Source organism: Buteo buteo, chromosome 10, assembly GCF_964188355.1.
Source record: "Buteo buteo chromosome 10, bButBut1.hap1.1, whole genome shotgun sequence".
Classification (NCBI taxonomy): Eukaryota; Metazoa; Chordata; class Aves; order Accipitriformes; family Accipitridae; genus Buteo; species Buteo buteo.
This window is the reverse complement of record NC_134180.1, coordinates 9,811,055-9,838,981: the sequence shown is the minus strand read 5'-3', so window position 1 is coordinate 9,838,981 and position 27,927 is coordinate 9,811,055. Positions and strand designations below refer to the sequence as shown.

The window sequence follows — 27,927 nt, the reverse complement described above, 5'->3', positions numbered from 1 at the left end:
GAAAAACTTGTGCAGGAATTTGAAATCCTTTAAAATGGATACTACAGTGAAAGGTAGAATACATTCATACAGTGAAATAGCCTGGTTCAAATAGATCTGTGTTCATTTTGCTATTCCAAGCGTTTCCTGTAATCTCTTACAAAGACAGATATGTTGTTGGCAGATATGCACTATTTGGGACTCTTTCTGGAACTTTGCAGGGGATATTATCCTAGAGCAACAGAATTGTAATGTTTGTATTGCCTTTTCCTTTCTACCCTCCAAGGTGCAGGAACTTCATGAGGAAGAAGCACAGTGGGTGAACTATGACGAGGATGAACTGTGTGTAAAGATGCAGTTGGCAGATGGGATCTTCGAGGCCTTAATCAGAGACACTGTTGATGTACTGAACCAGATAAATGAGAAACAACGGAGATTGCTGCTTGTCTGACAGTGCTGAAAATAAACTTACAGCTACGTAACCACTGAGTCATGGGTCTTTCTGACTCCTGACTTACTCTCCACCCTACAAGTGCTGCTGCTGGACTTCCATGCGTGGGGCTTAAAGGCAGTTCAGATGTGATTAAAGGAACCTGAATTTGCATCCGCTGCCACTAGAGACTTTGCACCAGATTTATTGTTTGGAACAAGCTGATCCCTCACTCAAGGCTGCATTGTGAAGCGCTCAAGACTGTTCGTGTGCCAATGCAGTTATGCCACATAACTGTCAGCAGCTGTCTGGGGCTCCGGCCTGGGGCTTTGACATGGTCAGCTTGTTCTCTGAAAGGGTTGGGTTAAGTTGGGATATTGGCTGTTTTGCTGGAATGGCTGTCAGCCATCAGTACTCATCTTGTCTTTAGAAATGTGAGTAACTTGGAGAAGAAACGGTTTGATCAGGTTTTAGTCATAAATGGAGACTTACCGTACTGAACAGTGTTATAATCTTAACACGTCTTCTCCTACAGCCCTAACAATGTGCATCAGTTTCTTCTGCTCCAGAGCCCATTTAATTCCCTTCTCTGTGAAGTTGGTTTTCATCTTTCTTCTGTGATGTGGTACCAAGTATGGTGCCAGCTAGTCCAGGGAAATTAGATGATGTTGCTTTCTGTATTCAAGTAAAGAATTCTTGCTGCTTTTCCTACGTAGCTTGCTTCAGTCCTGAGGTGGAGCAAGATAAAGGCCGCCTAATGTCAAGTGTGAAAGATGAGCCCATGGACAACTTTCTTCCTGCCATGTAGCACTTCTCTTCCTGGAGCACCAGCTGCTCCCAGATAATGGATACTCAGGATTTTCTCAGGCACGAGACATGCAGGAGTGGAAAACATTTCCTCACAAAAATTTGGCCTTCAATCCCTCAGCTTCTTCCCTTACTGTCACCTAATAAATCAGAGAAGCTGTTACTTGAAAAATTTAGAGAACAGAGTGTATTCACCAAAGAAAGCGGTGTCCAGTGCTTGACTGTCTGCATGTTTTGTGCTTGTGGGTTTTTTATTTATTTTCAGATGATTTATTAAGTGGGTTATAGGAGAGTGTCCTGTGCAGTTGGCTGTACTGTCTTATGTTTTGGGACAGCCGAACTTGAGAAAGCATCTGTTCTGGAAACTTCCAGAGCCCTGTATTCTTCACACAAAACCTCCAGCTCCTCAAGGCAGATACAGGGAGGGGAAGGTATGAAGAACCAAACCACAGTGACCAGGGGTGGGATGCGAAGGCAGGACTAGGAATGGCGCTTCACCACACTTGGTTCAGAAACAATGGAGAGTTGAGGGGGCTGAGCTGAAAAATGATGTGAAAATTCTCTGCTCCATCTGTTTCCTTTCTTTCACAGAACTTCTAGGCCATCAGCAGCTGTTACATGGTTGATTTGGTGCTGGGTTCAACTGCAGTGTCCTTCTGCTGAGTGCTTGTTCCTAACCTGTCCCTCCCATTCTTGTGTTTTCCTTGGAGGAACACAGACAATCTGGGGTCAAACGTTGATGCCTTAATAGTGGATGTCCCTGTTTGCTAACCTGGGACAAGACCCAGAGGAGAGCCAGATTCTTCAGACACACTGGAGTGCAGAAAGACACTTTGAAGCCCTCAGAGGTGCCCCAAAGATGCTGCAGCCCACAATAGGTGTGGCAGGGAGATCTGTACAATTTCATTCATCTGCTTGGTTCTCGGGCTTCCTGCTGTATGTGCCTCTGCTACTGCTCCATTCTGTTTTCTCTTTTCCACCTTTTTTTTTTTTTTTTGAAAGCTATCATTGGAATATTTGCATTTTGCACAATGACACATAGCTGGTAATTCTTCAGGGACAGCACTGGGAAACGTTGGATTTGTCAGAGGTCCATGTAGATTCTCAGATGTAGTATTGCCAGCACCTCACTTGTGAGTTAATGGTGAGCCATATTCATGGGAGCTTAATGAGCGGAAGAACAAGGAGGAGGTAATGGTGTCTAGGAACACCTCCAATGGGCATATGCATGTCTGTCCTGCAGTAGTGGCCCTTCTGGCTGGCTGGAAGTCAAATGGTCTTGGTGGAACATTGTTCAGCATTTTTTCCTAAGTGATTCACTTATCCACATAAAATGTCATGATGCTGAACCAGGAAACTCTTGAATGCTTAAGGTAGAAGCAAACTAAAGCTGCTACATTTAACCAGCATGGTGTCACTGATTGGGTCACCACCTCAGATTCCCTTTCCTGGGTGTACCTTTTTCAATAGCAAGGATTGCAGTTTTTATGGGTAGCAATTACGGAAAGAAGGCAAAAAACTGGAGCATAGGTTTGTAGCTGGAGTATCAGAGAAACAAAGTTAGTTTCTGTTCTGTAGATACCGTGGCCAGTGTTGAGTAGGTCGCCCTGCATCCCCGAGGCTTTTCAGCTGTTCTGCGGAGCTGGCAGGGCTTTTCTGGTTTGTCCACCATCAGGAAGAAGGTTGTACAGTTGGCCTGCCAGGGTAACAGGGACCATTGGAGATTGTATGCCTGTTGTCTTGCTGGCTTGGATAGTGCTAGTTTGGTACCCTCAACAGAAGTAGTAACTGTTTTTACAGCTGTTTGGGCAGAAGGAAGCTGTGTCTAAGTAATGGCTTTATTCCTTTGCAAACATCACCGTTTATTTTTGGTAGCAATCCTTGCTAGGAGCAACCCTAAAAAGACTTGAACGTACATGAATTATCTTCTCAATACCTCAAGTGTGTTGAGTTGCTTTGAGTTGAGTGTATGCTCAAAACCTCGAGTGTGTTGAGTACTTGTGGGCTGATGATTACCGTGATGAAGTAGTGGTCTGTCTGGGTCGCAGCTGGTAACGAGGAGGTATGGGGAAGCCTGGAGTCACACAAACAGGCTGAATTCTCTATTTCTGTCTTCTCCCCAACCTCCCCTTTGTAGGAACAAGATGGTATTTCTGGGTCCTTGTTATCTTGGTGCAACCACGCTAGAAGATTCAAGGCTGAGATGTTTTTTTTGAGACCCATGAGCTGTTCAGGGCAGTGGCTGTCATCACTGGGGAGATGTGGTTCCCTCTTTGGAAGGATCTTGATGCCAGGTGGGAAAACCCAGGCTTGAGAGGACAAGCAGCGTGAGTACCTCTCTCAGAGCAGGATGCTTCCTGAGCCATGCTGTGGAATAGCAGTACTTCTGCCTTTCACAAAAGGCTTGTTGCTCACAAGGTGGAATGAGGGATTGAAAACATCCCATCTTGTTCACTTTCCTTTCTTGAAAAAGTGGCCTTAGCTTTTTGCAATACTTGAATAAGTGTGTACCTGCAGAAGATCTTCAGTAGCACAGTGATAGAGACCTTTTAAGTGACTATTCTGTGAGGAACTGCATGCAGTTCTGACTTTCATAATCCCTTTGCTACATTAAGAACATTAAGAAAATAAAGTACTTTTCAGCAGAGAAACAGTTGAATCTTATAAGGTATTTAGTGCATCTGAAGTGTTTACAAATCAACTAAAATGGAGAAAAGCAAACTATTGAACTTATTTGTAATTTAAACGTTAAATGCAAAATTATATACAGATGAAAGAGGAATACTGTAATTAACCTGCATTTACTAGTTTTTTCCTTGACTTTGCAGAGCCTTTTGATATACATTTGCAAAGCCGCCTTTTGGGAGGCTCCGTCTCCCTGTGTACTGTGTTGTGGAGATGCTGAAAAGAAACCCGTTTACTGTGTATGTGTAAATAACCTGGTAACTTGGTTTTTGGGCCAGTTTCAGCTAATGTTCACATCCAGAGCAGCTTTGCACAGTAGACAGACCCAAGGATGTGGAGGGTTGGTTTGGGTTGGTTTGGGTTTTTTTTGTAATTAAGAACTGTAAAATAACCAGGGAGGTCCCTGTGTACACCAGTGTAAATATCTTTGGTAACTGAAATGTACTTTAAGAGAACAAAATCTGTAAATAAACTGATTTATAAATTAATCTTGTTTCCTGGTTCTGTATAAAATGGAGCTTTATAATTACCCAAATGGTTGCTAATTCTGAAGGTGTCCTGGAGATTCGTCCCTTGTATGTTCCCCTTTCTGTCTGATGCTGTACTTGGGATGGCAATCACAGTCCACAAAATCCCATTAGAGTTGCCTTAATTATAATTATAACATTATTAGAATTTCCTTATTGTTAAAGCCAAGTGTTGATAAAAGCAAAAACAGAAAATAGCATTGCATAATCATTGCTGGAGTGCACAGTGTGATCTGTGGGAGAAAAATTACTCCTTGCACATGTTTGTTTAAAATAGGTTTTAAAAACTCATGCTTTAAAACATGGGGGGGGGAGCTATTTTTATGCTAAACAACAATCTTGGAATTAAATTCTTCAGAGCCTCAGTCTTGTTTCGGATCCCTCAGTTAGGCTCCTAAATTGTTACAGCTCTATAGAGCTGCTGTTACCAACACTGATCACTTCTTCACCAAGGGGGCAAACATTGCTCCCTGGAAACTTTATGTATTGGTGGAACTTTCCTAAATCTTTGCTGTTTCCTTTCCAGCAAAAAAACCCCAAACAACCCCAGTTTAACATATGAAAGGTCCTGGAGCTCTGTAAGAAGACAGCTGAACACTTGCAGTGCCAAACCACAGGCATGCAAGCATGTGGCAAACAAGTGGCAGTGTGAAATGTGTTAAAACCAAGCATGCTTATTGAGCCTCCTCAGTCCCTACAGCTGCTGCTGCTCCTGTACCTCTGCTGTGTTTTGGTGCCATTTATTAACATACAGACCAGCAGAAAAGGCTTTGCTTTCTATTTACTACAGATGTCTACAAAACCCAGCATTGGTCTTTCTGGCTTGGAGGATGCTGTGTGGCAGTCTACTCACCACTCTTCTCTGCCTGGGAGAGGCGTATGCATTAAACAGGGCGGGGGGTTCTTTGTGAACAAAACCATTGCAAAGGCATTGCTCTGTGCTGAGCAGTTATTTGCTCTTTGCTTTTCCTTAGCAGAGGTACCTCATCCAGGAGGAGGACTTGCTGCACTCAGACTTTCATTATGGAAGCAGCTTTGCTGCAGTCACGCGGTGCCAGCGTGCAGTAGAAGTAGTCCTCAATGGAGTGTGCCAGGAACACCGTCCACAGCCCTTGTACAGACGGAGAAGCACATCGTGGCCCTCTGAGCTCGGGGGGTTGAACCGGCCAAAGCGTGGCGGTGGGTCGTTTGATGTCCAAAGGACCGAGACGAAGTGGTGCTGCAGCCTCTGTGCTCTCATTATCGAGCAGCGGGAGAGCATCCGTGTTGCTGCTTTTTTCATCCTGCAGTGATTTTGCTCCACGAGTCCTGTATTTTCGGACAGTGATCTACTTGCAGCCGTCAGCATCCATCCCTGGAGTGGCTTAGAGTGCATTTCACATTGAAAAAAAAAAATTGATCTGTGCTTCTCTGGCTAAAGAACTGGCTTCCCTTTAAAACGGCTCGAGCGATGGGAACGCTGCCACGGTGCTCTGGCGGGTGACACAGCAAAATGCTGCATTGCTACTGCTGTCCTTGCCCAGGATGCCCGGTAATCAGCTTGATGAAGGCTCTAATTTCCTCATTTGCAAGTCTATGTTGCTTCACTTTGGCACTGACTTTCTATGGTGGCGTTTGTGCAACTCTTCCCAGAACCCTCGGAACGCAGTTGCCTTTGACAGCCATTTCACCCGTGGACCTGGTGAAACTGCTGGGTTGGGCAATGGCAGGCAGCCGCCCTCCTGGCAGCACGTTGGATTGAGTGGGACTGTTTTGGTGCCACCCGCTCCCAGGTGCCTCCCCGGGGAGGTGGTGCCAGCTGCAGCCATCCCATGTCCTAAAATGCCTGGCGAGCGCTGGAGCACTTGAAACGTTGACTCTGCTCCAGACATCTCTGCACCCTGCCTAGCACAAGGCATTCTGCAATGTCTGGGCTGTCATTAACACGGCCTCAGAAGAAAAGGAGCTGGTGGGGAGCTGCTGAACGCTGGCAGCTCTCTTCAGTGAGCAGGAAGGAGAGGAGGGGGGCTACCCAGCTGCTGGCACCCAGCCTGGAGCACGGGCCATTGGCAGGCAGGAATGCAGATAAGACTTAATGGAGTTTGAAAGCATAGGATGGTCTCTGGGATGGGGGTCCTGTCGGGGAGGGAAAGGCACCTTGCGAGGTCTGGAAACTGGAGCAAACAAACCCCATAGCCCCAGCCCTGTGCCCTTTCTGCCTCTTCCCCAGTAAGATCTGGCAGAAATTTGGGGAAAAGGAGGAGAATAGAGCTGTTGGGGGGCAACAGCTCCATTCAGGAGGCTGAGGGTTGGGCAGGAACAGGACATAGAGGGGAGATGTTTGTGGCAAGATGCCTTCTTTTGCCTGCCAAGTGTGCTGTGTGAGGATGGCCTGGAGTCGGTCTGGTTGGTTCCTGCTCTGAATGTTTCTCTTGGCCCCAGTTTTCCAGCCCTTTGCTCTAGCTGTGCAAGACCTGCTGTGTCCCTTGGGCTGCATTCCCTCCCTGACGTTGGTTTCAGGTGGCTTCCTCTTGCAGGCGGACTTGTCTGTCACTGACCCGTGAAACCTAGGCTGACTTGAACTAGGGTTTTGTCTGTGAGTTTGCTGGAAGTGGAAATAACACCTGTTCTGGGGAGTGTCCCAGAGACATATTCACTTTTATTCCAGCAAAATAAAGGAGGCTGCAGGGGATCCTACCGTTCATGTTGCTTGGCTCAAGGAGCTCAGCAAGGAGCCTGGTCCAGTGTCCGTCTCCTGCTGTGTTGCTCCACGGAGGTGATGGAGCCAGTGCTGCTCAGTGAACCTGTGATTTGGCACACCAGTCCTCGGTAGGTGACACCTTGCTTACGTTGCAGGACTACTGCCATGGCAAGAGAGGAGTGCTCCGTTGTCATCTGTGTGGTATTCTCAGTTTCATGCGCTGCAATTAAACCAGCTGCCAAATAATGATGTGGCAAATCTGGGCGGTGTGGCCTCCTCCGATCTGCTCCTGGAAGCTGGGCAGATGAGCTGGAGTGGAAAACATCTGCTCTGTGCATCCTGGGTCATGGTGATGATTTATGACTTTAAGTAGATCTTAAATTTGCAGGTAAAACGTTTCCTACCCAGACATACCAAAGACAACACCAGTTCTTCCCGGTCCCCCCAGGTCCCTCCGAAAAGAGTAAGCGCAGCATCGCTGCTGTCCTTTTGAGCAGGGATGAATCAGCAGCAGGTGAACAGCAGAAAGGGGCTGGTACTGCTGTAGTCTCTCTGCAGACACAAACTATGTGAACGCATTCATCACATCCTGAGAATGCACCCCAGATTTTCTTTTACGTCTATTGTTATTACAGGCTGGTTGGGCTTGAAATGTAGAAATCAACTGTATCCAACCAAGCCTGTCTTGTGTGGTCGGCAATTCCCAGCTACCAGTGGGGGTTACAAGGGGTTCTCCTAGTCTTCATAGGTGTGAGCCAGGCAGAGCTGATGCAGGGTGTGGGAAGCAGCTGGGGTTCACATCTACCCCGTGCGTTATTCCCTGTCTCGGCAAAGCCGCGGAAGCTGGCAGGTTTATCGCGCAGGCGCTGCCAAAGGTCTTATCTGCCAAGACATGGTTTCAAACGTGTGACTGGTGCCACCAGTGGAAAAGTGCCACCTGGACTGGAGCGTCCCAGCTGACTTCAGCTGGCTGGGAAGTGGCAGGTGGCACAATTTTTACTTGCTCTCTGAGGCTGTTTGGAGATGCTAATGGGGGAAATGAGGCTTTTTCTTTTATTTAGAGAAGGACCACATTTTAAGTGGTGCTGTGCTCCAGATGGAGGAGGGCTTCACTGAGTTCATCAGTCCCATCTTGTGAAGGCTGGAGAGAGAGGGAAAACTGTTGAGCCTCCTCTGCAACTGGTATTTCTGAGGCGCTTGCAGGAGAGTTGGATGCAAACTTCTCCAAACAGCCTCCGAAATGTCAGGGCCGGCTGATGGGGTTGCCATGATTGTATCATGAGTCTTGCATTGGTTGCGTGTTTTTCTTGGAGTCAGTTCCTGGAATCACACAATTAGGTAAGAATGTGTTCTTTAATTTTCAAGGAAGAAAGTCCATTTCAGGATCTCCCTGTCCTCGAACCTTCACAACTACAGGGAACTGAGAAGGTCCTGGGTCAGCTTACCTGGCCATTTTGAGCTGCTGGTGTTTTGCAGCCAGGTTCATGCTTTTAAAAATGGACAGTAAAAGTCTTTCTCCATTTTCTGAAGCATAGTCCTTTCCAGTACTTAAGGGGCTGAATACATAAAACCCCAACTGCTCTTTCCTCGTCTCCTCTCTGACCCAGCACAGAGGCAATCAGAGTAGCTCTTTGTGTCTGTGAAAATGATCCATTTTGGGTGCACAAAACAAGTTCTGCAGGGCTTAAATGATTTTGGTGAGATCTTAGCAGCCTTTGAGGCTCTCAGCTTGTTGGTGTTGCCTGCACCTCATTGACTTCAAGAAGATTCCTGCTGGCTTTAGTCTGGGAAAGGAAATTTGAGAGCTGGTGAGCTTCATGAACTAAAGCCACTGCTCAGCTGCTGCACAGGGACTTGTGCAGTGCGGGAACCTCTATGGTGGTCCTCAGCCCATGGCCTTGCTACGTAGGAGTGAAGCACATCTCTTCCCAAAGTTAAGGGTGCCAAGGTGGGCGCTGAAGGCTTTGCTGTGCAGCGCAGCTGAAAACCAAGTAGGTTCCTAAATGTGCCAGGAGAGCCTAAAGCTGGGCTTTACGGCTGGCTGGGGGCTCAGCAGCCAGGCATCCAGAGTCACTCAGCACCCATCCCCTGTGCTTTGCTGCCCACAGGCTCTGCTAGCAGGGAGGGGGTGCAAAGCAAGAGAGGACAAAAAGACAGGCAGTGCCGGGAGGGCATTTCTAAAATGTCCCCGGACTTCTGCTGCTTCTTGTTTTTTTTTTTAATTCATCTTAGTTATTCTCAGATCCATCTTAAAACGGGTTGTTTCAAAATCTCTGCTTCATCTTTGGCTTTCCATGCCCTGTCTCAGGGTGTTCTGCAATGAAAATCCGGCTCTTCCCAGTTTGAGGTGGAAGAAAAGCCTTGTCTCTTGCTTTGCAGCAGCATTAAAAGGAAAAAAAAGGCTTTGGGGGCAAGTCTGTGCCTGGAAAGCCCCACACCCTGCCACTGAAGGAGGCTGTTCCCTGGGGAGCTGTGGGGACTGGATGTGCCAGCCTGGCAGCAGGGTCGTCCTGGCTGTTCCAGGCAGCCGGAAGCAGGAGCATCCCCACCCCGGGGCTTCGGGGGGATGAGCAATGGCATGGCTCACCTCAAAAGGAGCCAGAGCCCCGGGGTGTGGGCTCTTGCCCATCTGCCTTTGGGTTAGATGCTGCTTTTGCATCTAAAAAAGGATTCAAGGAATTTGGGCTCCCTGGAGGGGGAGGGTGCTGGTAATGAGGCTGCTGCTCAGCACCTCTCCTTCACGGTGATAACCTAATCAAACCTACGTGATAACCTAATCAAACCTACAAGCCCTTCAACTAAAATCTTTAGCCCAGGGTAAAATAACGGTGATGACATCCCTAAGCACAGGCATTTTTGTCTTTTAATTGCCAGCTGGATAAAGACAAGTCGGGGCAAGGTCTCTGGTAATAGCGAGGGACCACCTTTCAGAGCAGCCCTGCGTGGGCTGAGCTGGACCTCTCTCTCTCCTAGTTGGACAGCAAAGTGTGATAATTCCTTAAGCGTTTAATTACAGCTGGCAGGGCTGGAGCAAACCAATTTCTGCCCCGTTTCCATCAGCCAGAACCCGCAGAAGGTGCCTGGCAGCAATCCCACGAGGGTCGTGTCAGACGGGCTCTGTCCCCCACAGCTGGGATGTGTCGGGGAGCCCCGTAGCTCCCCCAGAGCCGTGTCCCGTGTGGAGGCCCCTGCCCTCCGCTGCCACAGCAAGGCTTGGCTGTGGCAGGCTTGTTTTTCTAGCATGGCAGGTCCGCCTAAAATACCTAGGTGGGGCCCAGCATGGCTAATGGCCTTCCTGGGGACAGAGCCAGCAACCAACCCTCAACAGCGATGGACACCCCAAGTGCCGGGGGGGCCCCCTGGCCTCAGGGGGTGGGGAGGGAGCGGAGGGCTGGATTTCAGGGCTGTGTCCACCCCGGTGGTACGCGGCTCTGCCCTGGGGCACTGGGCAACGGGCACCTTCCGCCCGGGAGCCAGTGACGTGGGTGTGTGTGCGTGAGCGGTGGCACGGCCGGGCTGACGGGGAGGCTGCGGCCGGACGTGGGGCCACCTGCTTTTTTTTGGGGGGGGGATGGAAGAGCTGGGTTTTGGGGCCTCGTCGGGTATCCTTGTTGCGTGTCCCTGGCGGGTTTGGGACGAGGGCGGCCGGGTCCCTGGGGTCCCCCTCCTGCGTGGTGTTCCGCAGGCGCTGCCCGGTGACGTGGGCTGACATCAGGGCGCCTGACCAGGCCGCTGCCCTCAGGCCGGCGGCTCCCCTCAGGGATGACCGTAATGGCGGCACCGCGGGTTTGGGGCCTGAATCAGCCGCCTTCGCCTTTCCCCACTTTATCAGAATTTTATCATTTTATGCCACCTGTCCCCTCGCGGGGACCCGGTGGCACTGCGGCCTCGCCCCCTTGCCCGGCGCGCTGCCTGATGCTGGGGAAGGGCTGGGGGGGGGTTCTTGGGGCACCCCCGATGTGGGGGTGTCGGAGGGGCTGCGGGGGTGCTGCCGCCGTGCGCCCGATAGGGGGCGCCGCGCTGCGGGCCGGTGTGGCCCCGCCCCCTCCCCCGCCCCCAGTGGGCGGGGCGTGCGAGCGGCCCTAATAGGCGGGCGGGCGGCGGCGGGCGGCCTGGCGGGCGATGTGGCGGCGGCGGCGGCGGGCGCGGGGTGGGGGCGGCGGCGGGGAAGGGGGGGGCCGCTGGTGGCCGGCGACGGTCCTGCTGCTGTCGCTGTCGCTGCCGGCGGCGCGGCCCCGCGGGCTGTACTCGGCCACCGACCCTTTGGAGCTGCTGGGGACGGGGGCGGAGGGGCGGCTGCTGGGCTCCCCCAGCGCCTGGGCCGTCGAGTTCTTCGCCTCCTGGTGCGGGCACTGCGTCCACTTCGCGCCCACATGGCGGGCCTTGGCCCACGACCTCCGCGGTGAGTCCCCGGCCCGGCTGCCCTGCTTCCTCCGTCCTTCCCCGCATCCCTGTCTGCCCCATCAGCGCCCTCAAACCCTCCCTGTGTCCTTGATCTTGTTTTCTCCCCCTGTATCCCCGTCTCTGTCTTCTGTCAACACCTCATTTAATTTCCTGTGTCTCTGCCCCTGTGTCCTTATCAGCACCCTTAAATCCTTCCTGCATCCCTGTCTGTTCTCCCGTCAGCATCCCTAAATCCTCTCTGTGCCACTGCTTCCCCCATCAGCGTTCCTAAATCTTTCCTGCGTCCTTGTCCCATCATCCTCCTCTCCATCAGCACTCTTAAATCCTCCCTGCATCCTTGGCCCCGTCAGCACCGCTACACCCCCTCAGCATCCTCCCCATCAGCACCCCTCAATCCCTTCTGCCCTACCCTCTATCAGTACCTCTAAATCCCCCAGCGCCCCTGCCCCAGCCTCCCTGGAGCATCAGCCTGGTGGGAAGGCCCAAGCCCCCCCAGGCCCCCTCCACCCCCCCCCCGGTGATGGCCAGGCCTGGCTTAGCAGCATCCCTGGAGCCCCTTTGGCTGGGAGAAGCTCAGGCTGAGCCTGACCCAGGTATGGGGTGTCCTGCTGCCCCCCTCAGACCCTCCCTCAGCCCCTCTCTTCCCCAGTGCTTGCAGGGAGAGGCTGGCAGGGCGCTGGGGCCGGGCTCTGATCCCAGCTGGTTTGTTCTCAGCTTTGACCTTCATGCCTGGCCTGGCTGGTGCCCAGCCCCACTCGGGGACCCACACACCCCACTGCCGGGCCCCTCGCCCCACCAGGGCTCATCCTGCCTCCCCTGGCATCCCGGGGTGCTCACGGCTTCTCCCTGTTATTGCACTAATTGATATAGCACGGTTGCTGCCGGTGAGTCAGGGCGCTGGCCAGGGCGGGTGTCCCGTCCGTCCCTCCGAGGGGATGCCATCCCTCCCAGGGGATGCCGTCAGCTCTCCCCAGCGGGGCAGGATGTGAGGAATGGGGTGCGTGCCCGGGCCCTGCAGGGGAGCGCCGGCTCTCCTGGTCCCCCTCCAAAATTAGGTCCCCCCAGGGCTCCCTGCTCCGGAGGCTGGACCATGGGTGGGGTGCCCGCGGAGGCAGGGTGGGGAAGCTGCCCCCGTGCCGCTTGGCATCCTTACTGCCATTCCCATGGGTGGATTTTCGCAGGAGCAGGCTGGACGGGGAGGATGCCGATGCCGGGGTGACCTGCGGGCACCACGTGCCGATGAGTCCAGGAATGTGCCTGGCTCCCTGCAGCAGGGCTTGGCACCGGCCCTCCTGTGTCACTGGTGCTGGGACAGCCCCGTCACCTGTGGCACAGGATGGTCCCAGCAGGTTCCTATCTCTGGCAGGCTCCCACCTAGGGCAGCGTGGGCTCCATCTGTGTGCCTGTCCCCCATCTCTCCCTGTCTGCTCAAATGAGAGGCTGGATAGTCTCTGGCTTGTGTCCTTTACACTAAAAAGAAGCCATTTCAGAGCTTTTATCTCCATTTTGCTGCTGGCTTTCAGAGACTGCTGCTTGAAATGCTTCCATGTCCCCTTTTCTTCATCTCTGTTTTATCCCAGGGACCCTCTCTGGGGAGGTAGTGGTGGAGAGATGCAGCAGGGGAGCAGATGCTCAGTACCTGGGCAGGCTCCGCTGTGGTGCCCCGTCCACTGTTTTTGGGTTATTCCCTCTTGGTTATCGACCATGTCCTCGGTCTGGGGTGAGACAAGCTGGAGCCTGTGTTCCCTGCTCTCCCCCAGCCGCGGTTAGCCATCCCTCCCCTTCTCCCGGCAGCCTCTTTCTGCTGGGGCAGAGGCTGGGCAGGCAGAACCTGACAGGCAGGCAGCTGCGGGCAGAGCTGCCTGTGCTTGGGTGCCGGGAAGGGCAGGGCGTGCAAAGCCTGGTCCCACCTCGCACGGCTTTCCCCACGCTCCTGCCGCACAAAAAGTAGGGCACCAAACACCAATGCGGACTGCGGCTTCGGGTATTTGGGGCTTGGAAACCGTCGGTTGGTCTCCTGCGAGGCATGAGCCGTTTTAGGGCCGGGAGGGCTGTGTGCTGGCTCTGTGGGAGATCCCCGCAGCGGTTGTGGGGAGCAGGGCGGTTTTTGGGGCCGCAGAGGGGCTGAGCTGTGCTGACTACGTTCTCTGTCCCTGCAGAGTGGAGGCCTGCGGTGATGCTGGCGGCCATTGACTGCGCCGACGAGGCCAACCAGCAAGTGTGTGCCGATTTTGGGATAACCGGCTTCCCCACGCTGAAGGTAAGGGCCGTGCGCGCTGGGCACTTGCCTGGTTTCACTGTGCTTTGCCTTTTGGCCTGTCCCTCTCTTGCTTAATCAGATCAACAGTCCTATTGCACCAAAATATTCCCTTTGAGGCTCTGCAGGCTGGAGCTGTTTCATCCTTCCCCAAAACATAACTGTGGCCAGGCTGCAGCCGGCACAACTGCTGGGTGATGTAGCAACAAGGAGGGGGAAAACCAAAATGCTGCTTTGTAGTGAAATGTAGAGGCCAGATCTCTCCTAGGATGGGGGGTAGTCTGAAACCTGAATCGGAAATGCCTGGGAAAGGCTGCTGGAGGGCAGAGAGTGGTTGCAGGCACAAGTTTCGGAGGAGCGTGCAGGGGTGCTGCGGGAGGCTGCATGGGGCTCTCCTGAGAGCCTCCTGCGGTGGCTGGCGAGGTGCCGTCCCTCCTCCTGGGCCCGTGCCCAGCCCCTTAGCTGTGTCAATACACCGTTTTGTAGTGTTTCCCACTGCAAACAGAGCCTCGGTCCAACACAAGTAATAAAGCCGAAGCACTCCAGGTGCAGGCACTGAAAGCCAGGGTCACCTTGAGATGGAACGGGGGGGATAAGTTTTTCGTCAGACGTGCTCTCAGTCCTGGCTTACAGGCTCAGCCCAAGGTGGGGTCAGATTTGGGGGTTTGCCAGGCAGGTTGTCTTGTGCCTCAGCCCTGCCCTGAGGTGTCACCAAGCACCCGCTGCCTGAGCACCAACCATCTGTGGGACATTGACCAAAAGGTGTCCTGGGGCAGGGAGGCAAGCTGATGTGTCAGTGCCAAGAAGTCACTTGCTTCACATGCCCTGTCTCCACTAAACACCTTTTGCAAACAGCCCGTGCTCCCAGCCCAGCCTGCAAAGCAAATACCTGCCTGATGCAACCTGGTTTCACTGCTCTGGCTGTATTGTGGGCACTGGAGCCACCGTGGGAGGCCAGGAGTGTGGAAAACCCCCCTTTTCCTGCTTTGTGAGAGCTCTGGAGCAGGGAGATAGTGGTTTGCAGGACCGGGAAGGTCCCTGCTGTCTGCCAGTGCTCAGCCCTCAGCTGGACATGGCTCCCAGCTCATGCCTGCATTCCTCCCCTTCAGGGGTGCCCCACAAGACAGGGACGTGGCTGGGAGCTCCCTCTGTGGTGACTGGTGTCGGTTGGCATGCTGTAACATCATGGGGAAACCGTGGCAGAGCTGGTCTGGGGGGAGACTCTGCGTGCTGGGCTGCACTGCCTCCCTGTCCCACTCCAAACACTGTCACTCCTGTTTCCCCTTGTGGTTTTTCTTTTTTCCCCTTTCAGTTCTTCAGAGCTTTTAGCAAGAAGGCAGAGGATGGGATAAGGATTACCAGTGAGTATTCAGAGCCACGGGGTTTTCTTTACCCCAGGTGTGAACGGCCAAGCTGCCCACACCCCCTTGCGTGTTGGGACCTCAGGGAGCCCAGGCGGGCAGCTCAGAGCTGCTCCCCTCGGCTCAGCCCGTGGGACCAGCCTCCCCAGGACTGACCCCTTGGCATCCTGTCCCCCTGCAGATCCCAGTGCCACTGTTGAGGACCTGCGCCATGCTATCATCACCAACCTTGAGCAGAGCCAAGACACCTGGCCGCCCGCCTGTCCTCCGCTGGAGCCGGCAAGGTAGGGACGGCATGACTGGGAGGTGGCTCTGGCCTCCATGCCATGGAGAGCAGGTTTCTGGGGAAATCCTGAGCCAAAAATGAGCATGAGGCAGCTGTTGCGTGACCCGTGTCCTAAGGAGACACAGATGACCTGGCCAGTCTAGAGCCATTTACGCACCCCGGATGAGACGGGCCATGTTGTTGCATCTCCTAACAAACCTGCTCATCAGCCTTAATTAGAGCAAGCGGCACCTGGGCCGAGTACGTGGCAGTGCTGTGCCGTGCCAAGTGAGGCCGCTGCTGTTAGCAGCTTTTTCCTGCCCCGAGAAAGGGTTTTCTTGATTTGGTGCAAATTTGCTGGGATCTGAGTTGTCTTTGCCGGATGCAGGCGGTTGCTCTGCTGTCCCAGGCAGGAAGCATTTGGCTTTCCCGAAGCGATGGTTGAACCGGGTATGTGCTTCAGGTCTCCAGTGCCTCTGTGTCCTAGCCAAAAAAACAGCTGCTCTGGTTCAAGTTCATTGCTTATTTTTTTTCCCCCAGGCAAGTGTGGAGATTTCTTCTGCCCTGCCCATGCTTTGTTTTCTGCTTCCTTGGCTGACCCTGGCAGGTCTTCTCAAAGCCTGTGAACCAGAGCAGAAAATTGACCTGGAAATTTCAACAGGGAGGCAGTGCCCACTCGGTGGGGCTGGATCTACACCAACATCCCCTGCCGAATCCCCGGGACAAGGGACAACCTCCTTTGGGGCGGGGCGGGGGTAGACCATCTGGCTGATGCCAAGGCACCTACTGCCATCCTCTTCTCTTTTGCAGCACAGAGGAGGTTCGCACCTTCTTCCAGAGGAACAAGGACCAGTACCTGGCACTGATCTTCGAGAAGAGCAACTCCTTTGTGGGCAGAGAGGTGAGTACAGCTGCATTTATCCCCCATTTCTCTTGAAGTCCATGTCCCCAGTGCCCAATAACTCCTGGGTGCCTCGGGCAGAGAAGTCTTCTTCCAGCAGCCTCCCCCGTCAGCTTGGACGCTGCTTTGCAGGTGCAAAGTGTTATACCGGGTGCAAAATAGCCCTGCTGTACCCCTGGTGGGGCTGGGGTCCTGCTGCCCCCTCAACTGACCCTGGGGCCGCTGGACTTGCAGGTGGCACTGGACATGCTGCAGTACGAGAACGTGGCAGTGAGGAGGGTGCTGAGCAGTGAGGAGGAGCTCGTGGAGAAGTTTGGCGTCAGCACCTTCCCCTCCGGCTACCTGCTCTTCCGCAACGGCTCCTTCTCCCGCCTGCCCGTGTGAGTGCAGGACATGGGGCTGGGGGCCATCTGGGGACCCTGGTGGGGTGCCAGGCTTGTGCCCCATCTCTCCGCTCTCCTTTGTCATTGTGGGAAAGTTCAATAGGAAGGAAACAGTGGCTGGGTCAGGCAGGGGGCGGGAAACTGCTGGTGGGCCCTGAACAGGGCTGCCAGCCCTACCTGGAACTGGTGGAAGGGAAAATGACTTGTGACCGAGCCCCGTGAGCCCTCTGCCACACCTGCCTGGAGATGGCACAGCGTGGCTGCCTGGGGCTCAGCTCTGCTCCAGGTTGCATCCCAGGATACCCGCTGCTGGGGCAGGTAGAGAGTATGGACCACCTTGCACTTATTCTGCAGGTCCGAGTTGCCTGTCTGGCTAAGCCTTTGGTCTCCTTTGCTTTTCCTCCTGGGGGCCAGGGACTGTTTGGGATGGAAGAGGGGCTTGCTCACAGCTTCTCCTTCCTTGCAGGCACATAGAGGCACGCTCCTTCTACACCTACTACCTGCGCTTGCTCTCGGGAGTCACCCGCGGCTCCTACAAGCTGAACACAACTGTCAGTGCTTCCAACGAGACCAACACATCCCAGCCAAAGCATGCTGACCGGTCAGACCTCCCCATCCATCATTCTGGGGCTGCGGGAGGCTGGGGCTGGTGCAGGGAGGAGGTGCTATGGCCATGGGTGGGCAATGGGCTGGGACCGTGCCTTTGCCCTGGGAAAAACCCCAAATCGTGGCTGGGTCCCTGGGGGTGGCAATTAATGGGCTGATGGACCATCGTGTTGCACTGCCCTCTCCAGCTCCAAGGTGTACATTGCTGACCTGGAGTCCACGCTGCACTACTCGCTGCGGGTGGAGGCTGCCCGCGCTGCTGTGCTGTCGGGAGACCAGCTGGCCACCTTCAAGTGCTACGTGGCCTTGTTGGTGAAGGTGAGGAGCTTTTGGTGTTGGGAGAGGAACTGTCCACGCCTCCATGTAGCTATTTATAAAGTGAAATGCAAACGCAGGGTGCGGGCCGCCATGTCGTAGTGCTCACGGGTAGCGAAGCGCGGCGGTCTCAGATGGGAGCCCTGTGTCCTGGTGCTCAGTGTGTCCCACGGCTTCCATGGGGCTGTCCCCATCCCTGTGGATCTCCCAAAGTCAGCCCAGAGTCTCAACAGGAGCTGGAGAGTTTCAGACAAGATGTGGGGTGCCAGTATTGGTGGGCAGAGGAGGATCAGCACTTGCAGGAGGTGTCGAGGCAGTAGGTCTTTTTAGAAGAGACACTGTCACCCGTTGGGGTGGCAGAGATGATCAGAGCAGTTTGTAACTCTGATCATCTGACTTTGATGCTCAGCTTGGGGAGCTGATCTCTGTGGGCTCCTTTGATAGTCCAGGAAGGGGACTCGCTCTGAGTCAAGCTCTGGAAGAGCCTAATTTAAGGTCTCCTTTTCTCTTCTCTGTTGGGCTTGGTGAAACTGAAGTGTGTAGGAGCTTTGAGCCAGCAGAAGCAGGGCAGTTTAATTTCCTGGTGTGATGGAGAGCTGCGTTTGACTGAATTTTCCACCGCTGGGGTTGCAGGAGCCCTGTTCCCATCCCTGTCCCAGCCCAGGCTCCTTGGCAGACCTTCACCCAGCTATGCCCACCTTCTTTGCTCCCCCCTTTGTTACCCAGGGTCTCACTCTCAGTTTGGACCTCACGTAGCCCTTGCTGATGTGTGAGACATCCCCCGCTCCCACCCCTGCCTGCTCTCCCTGAGCAAAGAGTTCCAAACACAAGCCACTGGTGTAACAAGTCTTAAGTCCTCAGCTCAGAGCTTCATGTGGCTTTTCCTCTGCTTGCCCCCAGCTATCACCCTCAGTATTTCTCCCTTTAATGAGATCCACGGGGTTGTGGAAATAAATCCCCCATTGCACCAGCTCCTTTGCCAAGTGTATGAGCTTGCTGGGGTGGCAGGGAGCAGCAGTGGTTTTATTTGATCAACTGCTTTTTCTTCCTGCAAACCTTCCCCTCGCTGGCCAAGCACCGGATTTGGCAAGGAGCTGAAGCTGTGTCCCTGATGTGGGCAGGAGGCACTGGGGTGGTGGGTGGTGGGTGCCAGGGCTTCCACGAGGATGCTGAGCCAGCGCTGCCGTTGCTGTGCTCATCCACGGGACGGAGCAGTGTCCCCAGGATTGCTGCCAGCCCAGCTAGGCTCAGGCTGGGGGAGCTCAGCCAGCGGGTCCTAGCCTTAACTGTTGCCTTCCCAAGAGATAAAGAGAGAGGAAAAATTCTAACTTGGAAAGAAATGGTGCCTGGAAAGCAGGGAATTGTGCAGCAAAGCCTCCCACTGAAGGAGCCGGGGGGATGACTGTGTTTTGCAACAGAAATACCAGGTCGCTGATGAATTCCCCTGCGAATTTGGGGCTTTTGGTGTGATTCCCCATGGGCCTGGGGAGAACAGCTCAGACTTAGCAAAATGCTCCTTTCTTTTGATTCCTGGTCGCTTTTCCTGTGTGCTGCTGGTCTCGTCCGCCCTGTGGGTCGATCCCTCTGTCTGTCCATCGGTGGCACATGCTGGTGGGCTGCCTCCTCTCCCTGGAGCGCCTGTGGTTTTAAAGTGCTGCTGCTAATCGGCTTTGTGCTGACTTATGGCCAGAGTGGCTTTTTGCCTCCCTCAGACGGGGCCAAGGTTCGGAGCCTGAACATGCACGCGGGGACCTCGCCACTGTGGGGGGGACACGCCACGGCCCCCAGCCCCTCGGGGCCAGGCACCAAAACCTTGCCAGGACTGCACTGCCCTCCAGCACATGCTGCCATAGAGGATACTGGTGCTGCCCAGTGCCTGTCCCGGTGAGCTGGGGGTGCCGACGGGCTGCCCCGCTGCTCCCAGGGCAGGGTCTTGGTTTCCTCACCTCTCTGCCCCCTCTGCAGTACTTCCCCGGGCGCCCCTGCGTGCAGACCTACCTGCAGTCCCTGGATGGCTGGCTGAAGAACTGGACGGAGCCTGAGCTGCCCCGCAGCGACTTGAAGGAGGCCATGAAGAATAACAGAGATGTAAGGCACCCGTGGACACCCTCTCCCCTCTCTCCTCTCCCTCCCACCCTGCATTATCCACCAGCTCCATCACGCCATGTCCGTCTGTCCTCCAGGCCTCCCACCCCGCTATGCTCCCCACCAACGTGACCTGGGTGGGCTGCCAGGGCAGTGAACCCCACTTCCGTGGCTACCCATGTGGGCTCTGGACCGTCTTCCACCTGCTGACCGTCCAGGCTGCCCAGAGCGGCCCTGACAAAGGTATCGGTGTCCCTGGCGGGGTTTGGGTCTCGGGGAAGGGGTATCCGGACAGGTTGTGGCACGGGCAGGGATGCTGTGTGCGGGCAAAGCTTGTCTCGCCCCGAGGCGGGTCTGCGGGGAGAGCCACAGACTTGGGGTGTGGGGCTGCCACCTCAGCTGTGTGACCGTGGTGGTGGCACTGCGGGGTCCAGACTTGCTCTCTCGTCCCCCACTATCTTCTGCCTCTCCCCAGAGCTGCCGCTGGAGGTGCTGAGCACCATGCGCTGCTACGTCCGGCACTTCTTTGGCTGCCAGGAGTGTGCCCAGCACTTCGAGGCCATGGCAGCTGAGTCCATGGATCGGGTGGCAAGCCGGGAGGAGGCTGTCCTCTGGCTCTGGTCCCACCACAATGAGGTCAACGCTCGCCTGGCGGGTAAGGGGGGGCCGCGAGGAGGGAAGCCAGGACGGCTTCCCAAAGGGAGAAGGGGAGGCGAGGTGGAAGGAGCATCCCTTCTCCTGGATGGAGCTGGCAAATGGCTGCCTTAGGGTGCAGCGCTGGGGACACCCTGTTGTCATCATCCCCCATCACAGGGGACAGCAGCTGGCTGTGCAGCAACAGACTGCCCCAGAGATGCAGTTGAGCCTTACACGCTCCCCGCAGGGAGCTTCCCAAAGCTGCCACGTGCCCTCGGAGGACCACTCCTCCCGAGACGGCTCCTCCAAATGTCCCCCTCCCTGTCGCCATCACCATCCCCAGCTGCTGGATGCTCCGGGCTGTTTATACCGGTACAGGGGGAGGGCTGTATTGCGTGTCCCCTCTAACCCCCTCACTGGCTCCACTCCCTGCAGGAGGTGACACGGAGGACCCCAAGTACCCCAAGCTGCAGTGGCCTCCGCCAGACATGTGTCCCCAGTGCCACAAGGAGGAGCGGGGGGTGCACGCCTGGGACGAGCCAGCCGTGCTCACCTTCCTCAAGGCACACTTCTCCCTGGCCAACATCTACCCGGACTATGCCGAGGCCGACCCCGTCGCCGTGGTCAGGGAGGGGATGGGCGCCAGGCTGGGCACCGAGGGCCCGGGAGAGGAGAGGGAGAAGGAGGAGGAAGAGGAGGAAAAGGAGACGGAGGGCGAGATGAGAGCTCCGGGGCGACCAGGCTCCCCCGAGCCGCGGCGTCCCAGCATCGTGCGGCTGAATCCCAAGCTGCGGGAGGCGAGCGAGGACATCGTGGACCTGGACTCCTTCAGCGAGCAGCACTTCAAGAGCCAGGCGCTGCGAGCAGCAGCCGGCCGGCGCCGGCGGCTCAGCAAGCGGGACACCATCGCCCTGCCCCGGGATGCTGGGGTGGGCCGGGAGCACCGGCGGGCTCCCGGTGTCCTGGTCCGGGAGGAGGAGGAGGTCAAGGAGGGCGTGCGGAGGAGCCCCTGGCTGCGGGTGCTCGGCTTGGGCTTCTCCCGTCTGGACATCAGCCTCTGCGTTGCCCTCTACTTCCTTTCCTCCATGTGCCTCCTAGGCATGTACACCTTCTTCCGTCTCCGCACCCGCGCCCGGAAAGGCCGCCCTGGCTTCCCTGTGGCCTGAGAGCAGTTGTGGGGGGCCGGGAGCTGTCCCCAGGGTGGGTGGGTGGGCTGCTGGGACAGCGTTTTGTCCCCCAGCAGGAAGGGGTTTGGTGTATCCCCGCTGGGAGCTGCGCCCGTTTGCAGCGGTCGCCTCACCCAGGGTGGAGGCAACGGCTGGAGGGCTCCTTTTAGGGGGAAGGAGGTGTTGGGGCATCCCCCTCTCAGGTTGTGGTGCCATGTTTTGGGTGCGTGGGAGCTGGGATGCTGGCAGCAGTTCGGATCTCGGCACCCAGCTGCCCTCGGGAGCTCCCCAGCGCTGGGCTGGTTTCAAACTGGGAAGCCCAGTCCCGTACTGGGGAACAGCCCTTTGGGGTCAAACCACTAGTGGGGCCAGGAGCATGGGGGTTTAGCCCCCACAAAAAGTGGGCACTGCTGGGTGGGGGGGTGGCGGTCATGGGTTCAGCTGCATTTTGTGTGTCCCCCACTTTGAGACATGGACTGGGGCCCCCCCACCTTTCCTCATCCCCTCCCCACGTTGTTGCTCGCTCTCTGCTTGTCTTAGTGGAATAAATTATTTTTGCCGACGCCAGCCCTGCTGTGTCGGCTGGTCCCTGCCATCCCCCTACCGCCGGCTGTCTCACTCCAGCCTCCCCCATCACCCTGGGAAGAGCACTGGCTTGGTTTAAATCCTTTAAATTTTTTTAATTGTTACTATTGTATGTTTTCTCCTGCTTTATGCTTCTGAATGCACCTGTGGCCAGCTGCTCCCCATACAGCCGGCATGTCCCCATGGTTGAGGTGGCTGGTGGTTTGTCCTCAAGCAGGGTGATGGGGAGGGAGCCTGGGGGGGGCGGGAAGTTGCTGGAAAAAAAGTTGGCACGAGCCATGGAGCTGCGGTTTGGTGCCGGCCATGCCCGTGGTCCAGAGCAGGGAGACGCACACGAGCATCCCTGTATCCCCCTGGGGACTGGGACCTCCAAAGGTGTGAGCCCCTTGTGCCTGTCCCCGATTCTCTCTGCCCTTTTATCCTTGTTAGGAATCATTAAGGAAAATGGTTGTTTTCCGGGGTCGGGGCCATCTGCTCTCCCGGCGCTGCTTAAATCCCCCTGTAACAAATTCATTGGGATTACGCTGCCCTCCCCTAATCCCGGCCCTTCCCCCCACACGGGGGATTTAAAAGGATTAGAGCCCGGCCGATAATAAACTTTATTAAGGGGGAGGAGGGGTGTCAATCCGATTTGGAGCCTTTTTCTTGATATCTTCACTTTGCCCAGGTGGGAGGTGAGGGCCTGCGGGATGGGGAAGGAGGGTGGCTGGCTCTGCTGCTGCCCAGGCACTGGGAGCTCTCACTCCTCTGGACCTTCCTCCCTCACCTGCCCTTGAAATAAATTTTCTTGCTCCGTTTTTCCTTCTTCTTTGGTGTCTGCGCACGGTCGCATCTCTGTGGGATGTGGGGCTGGCACTCCTGCCCTGCCACCGCTGGCCCACTTGGCCTTGGCCATGTCCCTTAGCTGGGCCCTCAGTGGCCTCATCCCGGCATGGAGGGGGGCTGCATCCCCCCAGCCGGGTGCTGGTCCTGCCCGCTGCTGGGTGATAGATGGGGAAGGTCTCATCGCTGCAGCCCTGCTGCCTCCTTCTCCTTGATTTCCCTGGGGTGTTTGTCCCCAACATCAATAACCCCCCATGCACCCCCTCCCCACCAGCTGCTCTCCTGCATAGGACCGAGGGCTTGTGACGAGGGGCTGCCCGTGGTTATCCCCGGCCCCAAAATAGTTCGGTGGGGTTGCCAAAGCCGGGGACAGGCTGGGGGATGTATTAGGGCGCCTTTGGGGGATGCAGCAGGAGGGTGCAGGGGATTAGGGCTGGGGAGGTGGGTGCTGGGGTGGGGGAGGAGGGACCTGCTGGCGGGGGGGGGGGGGGTCAGCAGGCAGCCACAGGCAGGGCTGCCCAGATTAGCATCCCTGACAGGTCCGCTGGGGAGATTTACAGGACCGGGGAGCTCAAGCGGCCGTGCACGCAGGAAAAAGAGAGTCCAGTAAATAGACTTTCCGTAATCCTGTTTGGTGCACTCCCAATCCTCCCGGCCCCAGCTCTCCCGGGCTGTGGCACCAGGGTGTCATCATCGTCCCCCCCAGCAGCTGGGGAACCCCAATGCAGGGCACAAACGGGCCAGTGCAGGCAGCAGTGCAGGCAGCAGTGCAGGCAGGAGGCTGCTGCAGGGCTCAGTGCTACCTGGGGGAGCATCCCCCACGCTGTCCCCCACCCCGGGATGGTGACTTTGAGGCAGGCTCCCACCCAAGCCCTGGCACGGGGGGAGCATCAAACTGTGCCGTGGGCACACTCGCAGTGGGGTGGGCTGTCCCGGGGGGGACCCCTGCTCCAAACTCCTTGAGGTGCCCTCCCTGATGGGGGTTACCCCTTCCCAGTGCCGCCACAAGCCAGGGCATCCCCGGGGCTAATTACCCAAATGGCCACAGGCTGGTGTGAGGCGGCTGCTAGTCCCTAATACAATTTACCCTCAAGTGCAATTTAATTTTCCGTGAGGCCAGTGGCCGGCCCCCCGCACCCCCCCCCACGCACCCAGCCACCTTCCCACCCCTTCGGCACTCGCTCCCTCCCGCCTCACCCCTCTTCCCTTTCCCTCCTCAGCACGGGTGAGAGCCTTTCTCCACCGGCATCCCCCCGTCTGCCCACGCTCGGGCCATAAAATCACCAGGGGTTCGCTTAATGTCGATTAATTTTCAATTACAACTAGCAACGCCCCGTTCGGCAGCGCCTGCGAGGGTGAGAGGCTTTCTCCAGCCGCTGGTGAGTACCCAGGTCTCGCCGTGCTTGTCCTCATGCCAGGCCACCCCTGGCAATGGGGGCTGAGGGGGGGTGAGGGGTGAGGCAGGGTCACAGGTAATTATTGGGGTAATTAATAAGTGGGAAGCGGTGGGGGCCACCAGCAGGCTGCGTATATGGGGGCTCAGACTGCTGTGGCCTGCGCTGCATGGAGGGGAGGCAACCCCATGCCAAACTGTGGCTGTGGCAGCTTTGGCCCCGTAAGGATGCCCCCCCGCTTGGGCTGGGGGAGCTGGTTTCGTCACGCGAGGGGACTCTGAGAGCTGGGCTGAGACCTGGCAAACTCACTGCATGGGTGGTATGAAGCCTTGCTGTCAGCTGGGCTCCCTGCCCCACTCCGAGCCCACTCAGGCTTTGCCAATGGGGGACATGACTGCACTCGCACCCCCCCAGCCATGGGCCAGGTGTGGGTTTTCTTTGCAAACCCTAATTCTGCCCTGAAATATCCCTGTTGCACTTGGGAACGATGCACCGATGTCCCCATCGGTGACACGCTGCCCTCGGTGTCCCCAGTTCCCGTGTGCCCAGAGCTGGGGCACACGAGGGGAGGCTGGGTCTGGGTCTAGGCAAAGGCTCTGAGGTTTACCTGCTTTTTATTATTAATTAACACTGACAGGGAAGGTGCAGGAGCACCATCCCTGCTCGTCTGTGTGTTTTGCATAGTTGTGTCATGCTGCTCGTGTCTTCAACCGGCTGCAGGGCCAGAGGGGGTTCAGGCAATGCCAAGGAAGGAGCGGGGCATCTGTGCAGGGCCAGAGCCCCCCCAAAACTGGCCCAGAAATACAACCTGCTGAAAATCATGACATTCACCCTTCTGCAGGCTGGTCACCACCAACCCTCAGCTCTGTTTTGGCTCTGAGAGGAGGACAAAACCTGGTGGGGGGCATTTCACACCCATCATGTGTAACACCCCCCCCGCCCTCCTCAGGCAGCGCCAGGACCCAGCAGCACCCTGGGTGGCACAAAGGGGGGTTGCTCATGCCCACCTCCACCATCCTCTCCTCCCTGAATGCCAGGATAACGGGGTGGGTGTGCTGGGGAAAGCAAACCCAAAGGAGATCAAAGAACCCCAAAGCAACCAAAAAAACCCCAAAAGAGACCAAAAAAATCCCAAAGCGACCAACAAACCCCAAAGCAACCAAAAAAAAAACCCCAGAAGAGACGAAAAAAACACGAAGGCAAGGAACAGATGGACAGCAGGAAGGATAGAGGAGGACAAAGCAATATTACAAGGGGAGGAAGGGATGAAGGCTCTACTGGGAAGATGTGATGAGCCAAGAGTGAGCAGGGAGGAGGATGCTGGTGGTTTTTGGGTGCTTTTTTTTAGCCGGCACTCATGGTGGCAGCCCCACCCCCAGCAGCAGGATGCTCCCCTGAGGTGAAGGCTTGGTGCTGCGTGATTCCCTTTGCCTGCTTGTTGCTGCCATGAGTGATTCGGAGCCGGGCAGAGGGGGCTGGATCAATCTGGCAAAGCAGAAAAATGAATGAAAATTGAATTCCCCGAGGAGAAGGGGGTGGGGGGAGCTGTTATCCCAGTTGAGAGATAAATCAGAGCGTGCCAGAGAGGGAGGGACGGAGATGACTCCCAGCAGCGCTGGAATAATTAGGGAAATAGGTTGGAAATGTAAAGTGGTGGGATAGGGAGGCCACAGGGCAGTGTCTGTTTGTCCGGCTAAACTTCTCCTGTAAATCTGCCTTAGGGACCTGCTTTTCTGCATCCCCGGGCTGGGAGCCATGCTCCCACACTGCTGGCTGGCTGGGGACTGTGTAGGGGGGACAGCAGCCCCTGTCCCAAGGGGCTCAGGAGCGCAGGTGGCCAGGGGCGGCGGGGGCCTGGATGCGCTTAATGCACTTAAGAGCTGGTGCTTGATTTAGGGGAGAAGGGGAGGAGATGGGAGAAGGGGCTGGGATTCACCTCCCCTGCGGTGGGGAACCGATTTCGGGATTTGGTGGACTGTGGGGGTGGGGGCTTACTCCTGCAATGATTGCACACCGGTCTCTGCCCAGTGGTGCAAGAAGAACCAGCTGGGTTTTTGCTGGTAAAATGAAGCTTTGGGGTTAAAAACCAGCACCTCATTATAAAAATACTGTTTTTTCCTAAGGAACCATCAGGCTTAATACACTTCTCAGGTTTTATTACTTTTATTTTTAAACAACATGCTTTTCTCCGATTGCTGGTGTGTCCTACCCACATATTTCCCAAGGGGCTTGATCAAGTTTTTTTCAGGTGGGAAAAGCCTCTTCCTCATTTGCATTTCAGTGTGGAAACGAAGGCGTGGAAAGGGCACATGTGAGCCGAGGGCAGCTGCGCACTCAGCTGGGCTGAGCACCCTTCCGTCCCCTCCCAGTGCTGCCATGTGTGCCACCTCGGAGGTTTCACCCGCCTTGGGCAGGCTCAGTGCTCGAAGCACCCTTTAGCCAGGCAGAGCAGGACATGACAGCACATCGGGGCCATTTGGCACCGTCATCACCAAGATGGTGACACGGTGAACATCAGGAAGGGTGATGCTCTAAGCACCCATGCTGGCTAATTTGGGCTGCATTTTGGTGGTTTTTCCTTTGCTGCTGGGTACCGCTGCCTCTCGATGCGTTGGTTTTGCTCTGGTACTCATCAACGGGGTTGCCTTGGGGTTCTCGCTCAGCAAAGCCCCGTGGGGATTGTTCTGGAAGCTGTAGTTATGCCAAACCCTTTGTCCCGTGCCTTTGGCATCGCCACCCTTGTGCCGCAGCAGCCGGTGAACGGGCTGTAGGGCTGGGTGTGCTGCAGCACTGCGGAGCTGGGTTGGCTCTTTCCGTGCCCAGATGTGTCCCTGCAGGAGTTGCTGTTGGGAAGAGCCCTGGGACCCAGTGCGTTCCAGCACCTGGTCGAAGCAGAGCTTGCCATGGCCCTGCCCGGCGCTGGGGTTGCCCACGGAGGGGAGAAATATCTCATGTCGGCACAGCGGCAAGGGGATGGTGATGTGCCGGTGTCCGCTGGAGCTGGGGAAGCCGCCCGCCTGGCTAAGTCCCCCAGTCCCCGTGGCAGGAGGGAGAGGACTGGTGCTGTGTGCCCGAAGCCGGGACTCGCCACCCCGTCCCATTGAGTGGGAGAAGGTCCCTGAGCCCCGACAGCAGACACTGGGGCCTTTGGCTCTTCGCTCTCTCCCACCAACGGCAGCGTCGGACAGACCTCCCTGGCACCGGACAGCGCTCCCGGTCGCGACAGCACTGTGTCGCGACATCCGCTCGAGGCCGGGCCTGGCCCCACTGAGCTTCGCGGCCGCGGGGCGCCCCTAGACCCCGCCCCTTCCCCGCAGGCCCCGCCCCCGGACCGCAAACCCCGCCCCCCTTCCCCTCAGGCCCCGCCCCCGACGGCGCGGGGCGGAGGGCGATTGGCCGCGGGCGGCCCGGCCCGCCCCCGCCCCCCTGCGGGCGGTGACGTCAGGCGCGCTCCCCGCAGGGTGAATGAATGGGAGGCGGGCGGCGCTGGCGGGCACAGCTGCGGCGCCGCGCCCGGGCCGGCACCGGCACCGGCACCGGCACCGGCACCGCCCGCGGGACCCGGCGCTGCCTCCCGCCGCGGGGCTCCGCCGGCCCGGGCCGCATCTCTCCCTCCCCTCTTCTCTCCCCTCCGCCGCC

The 27,927-nt window shown here is 56.4% G+C and overlaps 2 protein-coding genes across 12 annotated transcripts in view; both read left to right on the top strand.

The window, feature by feature from the left end:
- Positions 1-4,389, top strand: part of CEP350 (centrosomal protein 350) — an 82,082-nt gene extending 77,693 nt beyond the window's left edge. For all 11 annotated transcript variants that reach the window (XM_075038538.1, XM_075038539.1, XM_075038545.1 and 8 more), the window contains one exon: positions 266-4,389. In XM_075038538.1, the coding sequence (XP_074894639.1) occupies positions 266-430 (165 nt within the window). In that variant the 3' untranslated portion in view covers positions 431-4,389. The remainder of the gene's footprint in view (positions 1-265) is intronic.
- A 6,841-nt stretch (positions 4,390-11,230) lies between these two features.
- QSOX1 (quiescin sulfhydryl oxidase 1) lies at positions 11,231-22,869 on the top strand. The gene is made up of 12 exons (XM_075038536.1): positions 11,231-11,510; positions 13,672-13,772; positions 15,082-15,130; positions 15,312-15,414; positions 16,206-16,296; positions 16,531-16,676; positions 17,146-17,280; positions 17,474-17,603; positions 19,566-19,688; positions 19,784-19,928; positions 20,161-20,340; positions 20,757-22,869. The coding sequence occupies exons 1-12, from the start codon at positions 11,231-11,233 to the stop codon at positions 21,485-21,487; spliced, it is 2,214 nt and encodes a 737-aa protein (XP_074894637.1). The 3' UTR covers positions 21,488-22,869.
- Positions 22,870-27,927: the final 5,058 nt, after the last annotated feature.

Excerpts from the sequence above, each read along its gene's own strand:
- QSOX1 (XM_075038536.1), top strand. The coding sequence starts at position 11,231 with ATGTGGCGGCGGCGGCGGCGGGCGCGGGGTGGGGGCGGCGGCGGGGAA. Across the intron at positions 17,281-17,473 it reads CAGCCAAAGCATGCTGACCG|CTCCAAGGTGTACATTGCTG; the intron begins GTCAGACCTCCC and ends TGCCCTCTCCAG. Across the intron at positions 20,341-20,756 it reads GGTCAACGCTCGCCTGGCGG|GAGGTGACACGGAGGACCCC; the intron begins GTAAGGGGGGGC and ends CACTCCCTGCAG.